The sequence below is a fragment of the Agelaius tricolor genome, unplaced genomic scaffold (genome assembly GCF_023055355.1).
Source record: "Agelaius tricolor isolate 1412-34295 unplaced genomic scaffold, bAgeTri1.0.p SCAF_38, whole genome shotgun sequence".
Classification (NCBI taxonomy): domain Eukaryota; kingdom Metazoa; phylum Chordata; class Aves; order Passeriformes; family Icteridae; genus Agelaius; species Agelaius tricolor.
In genome coordinates, this window is record NW_027269298.1 from 1 (window position 1) to 11922 (window position 11922).

An 11922-nucleotide genomic window follows, 5' to 3' on the forward strand; every position below is an offset into this window, starting at 1 on the left:
TGAAGCCTTGAGCTCTGCATCCATCATCTCAAGACCAGGCACTTCTGGGGGGTTCCTGCTTCCATCTCCCAGCAAACCAGGCTGGGCAGCACCATCCCACTGCCTCACCACTCTATTTTAAGTCCTTCAAGTGGTGGTGGCTCAGGTCACGAGTCTCCATCCGCAAACCCTTCACTGCATAAACAGAATTTAATCCCTCGGGAGCTTTTAATGGGAGGAAAGCAATGACAGCCTGGCCTGGAGCAGGAGAAACAGCATTGCAGAAAGAACTGGCCATGCTGAGAGCTGGAGCAGTGCCTTAACAGGAAGGGGACAAAGCCCAGGGACCCCTACCCAGGGCAGTGCCTACACCTGCTCCTGGCCTGGGACATCAGACACAGCCTCTGCTCTCCCTCATGGGGTGCCTGGGGGTGAGCCTGGCACAGCCCCTCCAACCTCCCCCTCTCTGCTCCCCTCTGCAGCTCCTGGGACAGTGGTTCTACATCGCTGGTGCCTCCAGGTACCCCCCTCACCTGGCAGAGCTGAGAGCAGTGACATTTGAGGCTTTTTCCTTCTCTCCTGGCAGCCACAAGGACGAGCTCAACATCACTGAAATCATAAGGATGTAAGGACAGGGATTCATGCCCTGATCTGGCTCCCCCATCCCCAGGGGTATTTCCACCCTCTGGGCTGAGACACCCCACAAATTCAGGGCTGGAGAGCAGCTGTGCCACATTTATGGAAGCTCTGCAGCCCTGCTCATGTTCCAAACCCCTCAGGTTTGGCTGGGGCAAGCTGGGGGGTGTTTGCTCCCTCTGACCTCTCTGCCCCACAGGAATGAGACCTGTGTGGTGAGGAACTTCAGCAAGATCCAGGTCTTCCACGAGAACTCCACGCTGGTGCATGGTAAAGCTCCACTGGGATGGGATGGGATAATGGGGTGGGATGGGATTGGAAATGGGATGGGGATGGGATAATGGTGTGGGATAATGGGGGACTCAGCCAGCCCTTGAACCCTCCTGATTCTCCCCCCCCCCGCAGTGTGTGACACCCTGAGCCTTTTGCACCTAAAATCGGGTCTGGAGGTGGAGAAAAAAAATTTCTTCCACCACACAACACATCTATGGCAGCACTGTGGGACCAGAGTGGCCCCCACTGGGATGAGTGGCAAGGATGGAAGCAGATGAGGCTCAGCATGGGGTGGATCCTGACCAGTGGGGAAATCTGACTGTCTCCATCCCTCCCAGTTGATGATAACGGGGTGGCTTCCACGGCCAGACTGATCCAAAGTGACAAAGACCTGCTGATCCTGAACCACATCAACATTGACTCCCCAAATCTGAGTCTCTCAGGTGAGCAGATGCTTCCCCAGGGACAGATCAAGGGGCATGGACATCTCCAGTGCTCACAAGCAGGGCAATAAACCCCTTTTCCCCTTGTACAGAGAGGGGAAAGACGAGGGCAGGCAGTGAGCTCCCATCTGCACTGCAGGGATCACCCAGGAGCAAAGCAACCCTAAAACTCCATTTCCTTCCCTCCCTTTCCATTTCTCTGGCAGCAAGGACACCCAACGTGAGCAAGGAGCACTTGGAGGAGTTCAAAGCCCACCTGCAGTGCCTGGGCTTCACTGAGCAGGAGGTGTTCTACGCTTCCACAGAGGTACAAACCCCTCCTGGGCCGGGTGAGCCCCAGGCCAGGCTCTGTTCCCAGCTGGGATGGGGCTCTGGGGGATGTGAGTTTAGACCCCCCAGCAGAACCTCCCTGCTGTGCATCCCCACTCCCCCTCGGGCCCCTGCCCCAGCCATTCCTGGGGCTGGGGTGAGCCCCAGGAGCTGATCTCTGCTCTATCCCAGGAGCTGCTCTCTCCTCTGTCCCAGGAGCTGCTCTCTGCTCTGTCCCAGGAGCTCATCTCTCCTCTGTCCCAGGAGCTGCTCTCTGCTCTCTCTCCCAGGAGCTGCTCTCTCCTCTCCCCCAGAGCTCATCTCTCCTCTCTCCCAGGAGCTCATCTCTCCTCTCCCCCAGGAGCTCATCTCTCCTCTCCCCCAGGAGCTGCTCTCTCCTCTCCCCCAGAGCTGATCTCTCCTCTCCCCCAGGAACTCATCTCTCCTCTCCCCCAGGAACTCATCTCTCCTCTCCCCCAGGAACTCATCTCTCCTCTCTCCCCCAGCACGCCTGTCCCCTGCCTGGGGATGAAGACAATGCAGATCCTCAGCTGGGGTAACCCCATGGACCGGGTCAGCTGCTCCATCCTCATCCTCCTCCAGGCTCAGCACAGCCTCAGAACCTCTTATCCTATTTTTCCTGTCCATGTTTTGGTTTTCACCCAGTTTCACTGTTCTCAGCTGAGCCCAAAATAAACTCCTGTGTTTCACCCACTGGCTGTTCCTGCTCCATCTCCTCTGGGACACCCTCCTGCCTGCCCTGCCCATGGTGCTGCATCTCCAAACCCACCCAGGGCTGTGAAATGCTCCAGACAAAACCCAGCCAGGGCCAAGCGTGGCAGGGGGCACAGAGGCACAGCCCTCACACCAGCTCTGGGGTGGCAGGGGACCCTCCCAGCCTCAGGACATTGGGACATGAGCCCCCAGGGTGACACACAAACCTGCCAGCCCCCCGAGCCTCCCCCACCACAGCACTCCCAGCACCTGAGCATCCCCACCCTCCATTTTCGAGCCAAACCCCACCAGGCTCCATCTACACCAATCTCATCTCAAACTACAATTTTTTACCTTTTTCTGATTCTCCTTATCCCACTGCAGAGGAGTGTGGGGCAACTGAACAAGCAGCTGCATCATACAGCATTTGGCTGGGGCTAACACACCAAGTTATTCTATCAAGGGTAATTTCCAGAAGAAATCCCCATAAAGTTAAAAAAGTAAAATTCATGCAGTGGACACAAACTGTGTCTTCTTTTTTTTTTTTTTTGTCTTGTACTAAATCATTGCCAATGCTGACTCTTTTGAGAGTAACAGCCCAGTGAATAGGAAATCAGTGACAAGGACTCTTATTTTAGCATAAGGAAAGCTAACTTTACTCTCAGATAAAATCATCCAGGCATAGATGTTTTAGCAGGGAAGAACAATTACCTGCCAGCATAGAATTAGTTTCCACTTTTCCAAAACCATCTCTTCTTTAAGTAATTGGCTTGGCTGAGAAATCAAGAGGATAACAATTCCTTGTTCACGTCTTTCCCAGTACAGCTTCAGTGACAAGAGGTGACACTGCACCTTCCCCAGGTGTCCCTGAGGAGGGGAAAGGGGAGAGGATGGGAAAAACCATCCCCCAGAGCCAGACCAAAGCGTTCAGGGAGGCTCAGAGAGGAAAAGGCACCCCAAATGCCAGAGAAACAGCACCTGCCTGTCTGACACACAGGGACAGCAGCAGGACAGGGAGGGGCAGGAGCTGCACTGGGGATGTGTCCAACAGCACAGGGGTGACCCCTGAGGCCCCTAAACACCACTTTTAATGCCAAGGAGAGCAAAAGCACCTTCTCTTCAAAGCCCCCTTGTGTGGAATTGCAGGCAACCCCAACAAGGGGAGAGATGAGAATCTTGACTCCGTGTTTCAGAAGGCTGATTAATTATTTTATTATATATATTATATTAAAAGAAAATGATATATTAAAACTACACTAAAAGAACAGGAGAAAGGATTTCATCAGAAGGCTAGCAAGGAATAGAAAGGAATGGAATGATAATAAAATCTTGTGACTGCTCACAGCCTCGGCACAGGTGGCTGTCATTGGTCATCAAGTAAAAACAATTTCACACGCTGGGTAAACAATTCTCCAAATCACATTCCAAAGCAGCAAAACATCGAGAAACTGAAGTTTCTCAGGAGAAAAGATCCTGGCAAAAGGATTTTTCATAAAATATGCCTGCGACACCTTTGGGCTTTGCCTGAGATTGGGGATGGGGGGGTCTGCAGCCAAACCAGCACTGGGAGGGCTGCACATCTCAACAGCAGAGCAAGAGGTGACTACAGCAGCTGCTCACGGGGAAAATGGGCAGATTCAGGGCAGGTTGGAGTTTTAAATGCAGTAACTGCATCACCAGCTGTGGCATTCACATGCCCTCTGAGCAGAGAGAAGCTGTGAGACAAGCAGAGAAGGAGGAAAACACGATGCTTATCTCGCTTGCTGTGCCTGTGTTGTGACAAAGTAGAATGCAATATGGAGATAGTTTACCCAGAGTGAGGATGTTTTGTTCTCTTGGCCAAGAAGTGTCTGTGTGTGGGACTGCCACGGGAGAGTGAGGAGAGAATCGGAGATGATGAGTGCAGTTCTGAGCAGTGTGAGCAAGAGCGAGTGTGGGGCAGATTCAGTTCAGGTACAAGGTACACAGTATAGCATAATAAAGTAATTAATTAGCCTTCTGATGATGGAGTCAGATGCATCATTCTCTCCCCTTTATTGATTTACACTGCCCAGCCTATTGATTTTCAATGCCCAGCCGCCCACTCCTACCGCAGCCGCATCGCGGCCGGGGCGAGCGCCAAGCCCGAGGCTCATCCCGGGCACCGCTTGCGACACAGGGGCAGATCCGGCCGGGCACATCCTGTCCCCTCCCAGCGGAGCCAGCAGCGCCTGTGTGTCCGTCTGTCTGTCCGTGCAGGGCTCGCACAGCCATGGGCCCGGCGCTCGTGGCCATCCTGGGGCTGGCAGCGCTGCTGCCCGCGGCCGCGCTGCCCTGCGGAGCGCAGCGCCCGGACAGCGCCACGGCCTCCAAGGTAGGGGAGAAACACGGGGCTGGGGCTGCCCCCGCTGCTGCCGGCCCCGGGGGCTCTGCTCAGCCTCGCTGGCCCCTGGGAAAGGGCACGGCCCCACCGTGTGCCCCGGGAAAGGGAAAAACCCCACCGTGCGCCCCGGGAAAGGGAAAAACCCCTCCGTGCGCCCCCCGGGAAAGGGAACAACCCCACCGTGCGCCCCCCGGGACGGGGCTCGGCCCCACCGTGCGCCCCCCGCTCCCCCAGCGCATCTGCCGAGGCGCTGTCGGTGAAACACCTGCAGCAAACGGGAAATGTTTCATGTCCAAAACACCTGGAATGACCCAATTTTCTCAGGTTCTCAGCAGTGACATCGAAAGAAGGCGGGTGGGCTGGGCATTTCTGGGTGCAAATCCCCCGCGACAAAGCCGGGCTGTCCTGTCCCGGTGCCAGCACCCCTCCCAACCCCCACGCCCAGCTATTTTTTTCTTTCCCCAGCTCATTTGCAAATATTTCACCTTATCGCTGCCAACGCAAGAGCCCTGGCAGGATATCCGAGAGCTAGCAGCGCTATCAATTTTGCCATGGGGAGGGTGGAAATCTCAGGGTTCCTCCTGCAAACCCACCCGTCCCCCTGTCCCCTCCCTCCCCACAGCTGCCGGGGACCTGGCTGTACGTGGCAGGGGCTGCCCAGTTCCCCCAGCACCAGGTGGAGATGCTGCTCATCGACCACGCCTTGCTGCGCCTGGAGCCCGCGCCCGGCGGGCAGGAGCTGCTCATCAGCCACTTCGTGGCCGTGTAAGATGCGGTCCCCGTGCCCTCAACCCAGCCCTAAAATCTTCCTGCGCAAGGTGCGAGCACGGTTCCAGATTGGTTTCTCCAAAAGGAGTCGCTCCTGCCTGCTCTGTGCACCCCTCGCCCTCAGCCCCTTTTTATTTCCTCATTTATTTCAGCAAGCCGCAGGTTCAGACAAGTCTTGCAGGGCACAGAGGTCTCAGAGGCACCAAGCCCTGCAGGCAAGAGAAGACCTTTCCAGGGGAGGAGAACTTTGCAGAAGCCCCTGTGCCGTGGCTGCTGACCCTGCCAGGCACCAAAAGCTGCTCCCCCACAGGGTCAGAATTTCAGGGCATGAATTTTTCTGTGCCAACACAGGCAGCGCTTTGAGGTTTCGGTTATTTCAGGGTGGAAAACGTCTGACCACCAAGGGGCGGGGGAACAATGGCAGGGCTGGGACCATGAGCTGCCACTGGAGGGAGAGAAACGCCTTGATTTGAACAGCGAGAGAAATTAACCCTGAGGAGGAGGAGGTGGCAGGTGCCCGGGGCAGGGCTGGGGCTTTGCTGCTCGCTCCACACAACGGCATCACCCCCTTCCCCTCTCTCTCCAGGGGGGACCAATGTTTTACCAACAACCTCACCTACCTGGAAGTCACTGCTGGTAACGCCACGCTGGTGAAGAACGGTGAGCAGCACGGAAGGGGTTAACACCCAGCCCATGGTTTCACACGGATTGAGACACACAAAGGGCCCATTTCCCTGTTTTACATTATCTGATGTATTTTATTCCAGAGTCTCTGCCTGTCTGAAGCCTCGGTGGGCTCCAAAGCAGGGGGCACCCAGGTTATTCCTGCCCCTGGGGCACCAGGAATAAAGGGGATAGGGGGACTCGGCCCAGAAGTGTGACCCCCCAGAGCTGTGTACCTGATGGGACTGCAAGGGGGAAATCCTGTTAAGCATATTGTGAGGCTAACACAGGGATCAGTCGGTTATACTGCTCATTTATTTGCTATTGTAGTAATTTTAGATTACTGCAATAGCAAATAACACAGGGATCAGTTGGTTATACTGCTCGTTTATTTGCTATTGTAGTAATTTAAGATATTAGCTTTACTAGTATTGGTGTTGTAACTTAGCTTTTATGTCTTACTAGCCTTTCTAATATCCATAAATGTAGGCACAGCTGCTTTATGCTTTCAGGTAAGCACTTTGTGTCAGAAACCACAGAAATTAAGGTAATTTGATAAAGGTTTTGATGAGTGCTTTAAAGAAATTAATAACTTTGTTAGCTTTAAGCAAAACAAAATAGATTAGTCACAAAAATAAGAAAAAAATACTAATATTATGGTTCCTATATAACAGCATCCAGAACATTACTATTTTAGAAATGAACAGATGAAGAAACTCTGCTCCTGCTCAGAAACTCAGCTCCTGGGGCAGCCCAGGGGTCCCAGCCCTGCTGTGCAGGCACATAAACCCCAGAGCAATGCTGTGCCAGGAGCCAGCCTGCTCCCCCCTGTCCCTGCAGGAGAACCCCATCCTGTTTGTGAAGTTATTGCACAATCCCTCGGGGGCAGGAGGGAGCACCCAGGGCAGGTTTCAGGAATTAATGAAGCCTCTTGTTCTGAGCTCCTCCTCCTTGCTGAGGAAGTGGGGTGAGCCAGTCTGGGGTGGGAATTGCAGCCCCCTGGGACACATTTGCACTGACCCCTCAACCCTGAGTCCCAACACAGCAGGACAGGAGCTGGGGGACTTTGGCTCTTTCACACCCCGGCCCCATTTTTAAGAAATGCAATTTATATAAACCAAGAGCCAAAAAAATCACCCTATTTCAGGACATTTTTCCTCACCTGCTACTGAATCCCAGGGACTACTGATACTGCCACAGCTGGGCTGGAGTTTATTGCTGCTGCAGCACTGCAAATCTGAGTTATTGTGCTCTCTCTGTCTGTTCTCTCCAAGCCACGACCCAGCAAACTGAGGGGATGCTGATGAACATGAGCTCTGAAAACCTTTTACTCATCCAGTACCAAATGCAGAGGGAAAGGACATACTTGGGGCAGTATCTCTATGGTATGAAACTCCATCCTAAAGTCATTTAAAGCTATCATGGCACACCCACACAAAGTTATCAACTAAAACCATACAGCAGCTTGGTCTCACCAACAGTCAGTGACCAGCGCTCCAGGGCTCGTGGGATTTGCAAACCCCATTAAACCCCACATCTCTTGGCAGAACAGGAAAAGCAAGTTAAAGACCAAACCCACTTACAGCATAAATATTTAAAGAACAGGAAGCAAATACAATTCAGCATCGATATAATTGTAAAATCTCAACATTTTCAAGCCAACCATGATGTTTCAGTATTTACCTCCCAGGCAGAGCACGTGGCTTTGCAGTGCTAAGGCTGATCAGATTTAACCACAAACCCATAAAGCAGCAGTTTTGATCCTGATAAGGCTCCCCCCATCACCTTGCAGTTGCTTAAGAGATTTTGAAGACACATATAGAAAACTGCCTCCATATTCCACCTTGGTCCCTCCTGACACCCCAGGAGTATCAAACCATCCTGCAACCCCTTTAAGCATGCAGGACCAGAGCTTTTTGGGAGAGGGTTAAACAAGGGTTGGTTTCGTTCAGGTGTGTTCACCATGGGGTTGAGAGAGCCCCACACAGAGCACATCCCCTGCAAGCACTGGTGGGGAAGGGGAGCAGCAGGACAGGGACACAAAGGGCTGTGCCGGGGCCACCAGTCCATACCTAACCCCTGACAAATCCTTCTCCAGCCAGGAACCTGAGCCTAAGCACAGCAGACCGGGAGGAATTCGAGCAGCACGCCGAGTGCCTGGGGCTGAGGGCGGAGCAGATCGTGTACGCGCCCTGGAAAACGGTACCGAGCACCCTGGGCCACCAGAACCAGCTCCAGGCAGGGCTGCGAGAGCCCAGCTGCACCCCCAGCTGCCAAACTGGGCTCTCAGACAGCTTTTCAAGGTGTTGGAAGTTATTTAGAGGATTAAATCATCACAGGCTTGCTTCAGCTGAGGTGTGAAATAGCAGCCCTAAAGCAAATGCCTGCACTGAGCATCTCCTCTGGCAGCCCTGGTAACAGCCTGCCGACCCCTGCCAGGGGGAAAGAGGCGAGGGATTTTTGCCCTGAAGTTACAGATTTTGCCTTGAAACCCCTGGGTTTACTCCCTAGCAAGGACCAGCTGTCCCCAGAAGCTGCAGAAAGAGCAGGAACCTCCAGGGATTTTTTCCACCAAAGCATTAACCAGGTCCAGTTCTCACATCTGCCACCTGATTTAAGACATTTTATCCTGCAAATAACCCAGACCCTAAGTCAGCTTGACAGGGGCTCCTGTTTACAAAGTGAAGGTGAAGAACATCTTACCTTTGCTGCTCTGTCCTGGTCACCTGCTCACCCACATCAGCAGGCTCTGAGTTTTCAGAGGGGCCCAAAACCCCAGTCCAAGCCACCAGGCTGGATCCAACATTATCCCCAACACTTCTCCAGCCTCAAGAGCTGCTTTTCAAACTGCCCCACAGGTTGAGGGGAACAGAGGACAGAGACAGAGGGTGGAACCCTGGGAATGGGGCTGCACCTGGGGCAGGTCTCCTCCAATTTAGCAAACAAGCAGCACCTGGGAGGCAGAGCCCAGCTCCTCTACATTAACTGCGTGCAGCTGTGAACTGGGGATTGCAGGCTCTGGATCACATTTAAATTTGGGCAAAATGAGGGGAATTGGACAGGAGTGTCTGTGCTTAAAGTTCTGGTGCAATTTGGGTTGGCAGTTACTGGCCAAAGTAAGCAACTGCACCTGAGGAGTAAAAAAACAACTAAACAGACACAGAAAACATTTTGGGGCCCTTTGTGATCAGGCTGAAGGAGGGGATGTGAGCAGAGCACAGGAGCAAACTCACAAAGCCCTGTGTCATCTGCAGGCATTAACAGAACTTAACCTATGCTGAGTGCCTGAGCAGCACAAGCTTTTTACTTATTTCCCCCAAAGTCTGAGTTCCCCCTTTCCTTCAGAGCACACTTACCCTAACTTTGCCCCAGAAACTTTTTCCTCTTTCCAGCACAGGCATGGAAAATGGCACCAGCAGGAGCTGAGCACCTGGGCAAGCTTTGTCTGAGCCTTGGACAGGACAGGGAAGCCCTCTTAGACATAATCAGCTAAAAGGGGAGAGGAAAATTCCTTCTTTCTTGAGTAAATTCAGTCTTTCTTGAGTAAATTCTCTGTTGCTGGCACCTTGGCAGATTCACTTACTCTGTTTTTGTTGTTTTGACAGGAGGTGTGTCAAGCGAAAGCAGCCGAAGGCAGCAGCAGCCCCCACCCAGAGCCCGGGGCTGCAGCCACAGCATCCCCTGCCCCAGGCACCTCCTGACCTCGGAGTGCAGGGAACTGACCCCACACAGGGCAATAAACGTTTCCTTCAAATTAGATGCAATTCCGTGCCAGTTGTTTGAGAGCAGAAGGTTCTGAAGAGTTGAGAAGTGGGGTTTGCAAGAAGAGAACGAGCACCCGATTCACTTTGTGTGAGTCATCCAGCCAGGGGTTGGGAGAATCAGCCTGGAGCTTCCCACCGAGCTTGGAAAAGGGCTCTGGCTCTGCCAAAAAGCAGCGCTGCAATGCAGCAGTAAGAGAGACCAGCCAGGAGAGGGCAATCATTGACTATTTTAAATAAGCAAACCAAGCATTTCAGGAGTAACTGGGATCTAGAGAAGGCTGGAAGCTGAGCTGGAACTGCGCAGCCTGAGGAAAAGGGGGTTTAGCTAAAAGGGACCAGCCGGTTCTCCTGGCAGCTGAGTGCCAGGTAGCCCAGGTGAGACAGATGTTCCTGCCCAAAGCCTCTGGACCAGGCAAGTGCTCCCTGATCGTGTCCATCCACAGCTTGGTTTGCACACCATGTCTGACACTGAGAAATTACCCTCCTGCCAGAGGGAAGGGCTGCTAACCCAACCCAGCCTGGATTTTTAGTTTTCAGAGAAAATGTCACAATTTCTCGTTTCTCAGCAAGCTCATCACCCTGGAGATGAGAAGTGGCAAAGATGGCATTGCTGTCCATGCCTCCATCACTTGTCAGGCACCTGATACACCCCTTATCCCAGCCCCAAAGGGGGGACAGCACCATCCCTGCCATTGTAAAATGGGCAAGTGTAACAAGAGACTGCTGCTGCATGTCTGGAGAGTAATTCAGTCTCAGCTCATAATTAAGCACTGAAAATATCTCTCTTCCTTAAAAAGGAAGAAAATGAGAGAAGCCAGAGGGAAGGCTGCAGCGAGCTCCCCCTTCATAGCTCCAGGGTGCTCTGTCTCTGTCCAGCTGCCTTTACCAGGCAGTATTTCAGCCTTTGGAGTGACTGCTCTGGCAAGAATGAATTTTACAAGATCACAGAATCATTAAGGTTGGAGAAGACCTCCAAGGTCCAGTCCAACCTGTGACCAATGCCCCCCTTGTTAACCAGAGCAGAGCACTGAGCACTAATCCAGTCATCCCTTGGACCCTTCCCAGGGATGGGGACTCCACCACCTCCCTGGGCAGCCCCTTCCAGTGCTTGACAAATCTTGCAGTGAAGAAATTCCTCCTGATGCCCTGGTACAGCTTGAGGCCATTCCCTCTCCTGCTGTCCCTTGTTCCCTGGGAGCAGAGCCTGACTGCATCCTCCTGTGTCAGGGAATTGTAGATTGAGAAGGTCCCCCCAAGATTGCTTTCTGCTGGATAAAAACATAAGTTCAGCCCATTCCCTCCAGGTCTTGAGGCACAGGTAGCCAGGCAGCCCTTGCTTCACCCACCTCCTCATCAGCTTGTGATGTGAAAAAAAACTCCCAGCCTCTCCAGAGGACTGAGGGGATGCTGGCAGCAGCCTCCAGGGCTGCAGTTCAAGGGCCCATCTCAGCTGACAGCACTGGAGAGCTGTGGCTCAGATTACAAAAACCCAGACTTTATGAGTAGATTTATAGCTGAATAAAAGCCTTGAATTACAGTAGGAGACATAAGGAACAAACAAAGCCAGTCTGGCCCCCAGAGCAAGTTTTGTTAACCAAATCAGAGGCCACTTGCACTACCAGCTGTGGCTCCTGAATGACCTTCAAGGGCAGCTCCTGGCTGCGTTGTTTTTCATTAAAAAACTTGTACAAAAAGCCTTTATTTTGGACATGGTATTAGCCAGGTTCCTTCAAGGGGATAATTGGACTGCAGAGTTTTTCTGTTTTTTCTGGGAAATTCACTTCTCTGAACAGAGTGTTGTGGATACTGCAGAGGTGAGCAAAGTCCAGCAATACCCAGACAGGTAAACAGAGTCTGAACATCCCTGACTCACCACCACTATCATCAGCCTTGATCTTGCTGGCTTTGTTTTTAAGAATTCTGTTCTCCCAGGTCCTCACAGTGAGAATCCTTCCCACTGTCAGTGTCCTTGGTGAGAATTACCCCAGGAAGAGTCTGGCCCCAAAGAGCA

General features: G+C 52.8%; 2 protein-coding genes across 2 annotated transcripts; both read left to right on the forward strand.

The window, feature by feature from the left end:
• Positions 1-88: 88 nt before the first annotated feature.
• On the forward strand, positions 89-2354 carry APOM (apolipoprotein M). The gene is made up of 5 exons (XM_071454024.1): positions 89-604; positions 815-885; positions 1227-1331; positions 1538-1638; positions 2147-2354. The coding sequence occupies exons 1-5, from the start codon at positions 396-398 to the stop codon at positions 2198-2200; spliced, it is 540 nt and encodes a 179-aa protein (XP_071310125.1). The 5' UTR covers positions 89-395; the 3' UTR covers positions 2201-2354.
• Positions 2355-4418: 2064 nt separating this feature from the next.
• On the forward strand, positions 4419-9894 carry LOC139603286 (alpha-1-acid glycoprotein-like). The gene is made up of 6 exons (XM_071453970.1): positions 4419-4707; positions 5339-5481; positions 6071-6144; positions 7422-7532; positions 8246-8349; positions 9753-9894. The coding sequence occupies exons 1-6, from the start codon at positions 4423-4425 to the stop codon at positions 9846-9848; spliced, it is 813 nt and encodes a 270-aa protein (XP_071310071.1). The 5' UTR covers positions 4419-4422; the 3' UTR covers positions 9849-9894.
• Positions 9895-11922: the final 2028 nt, after the last annotated feature.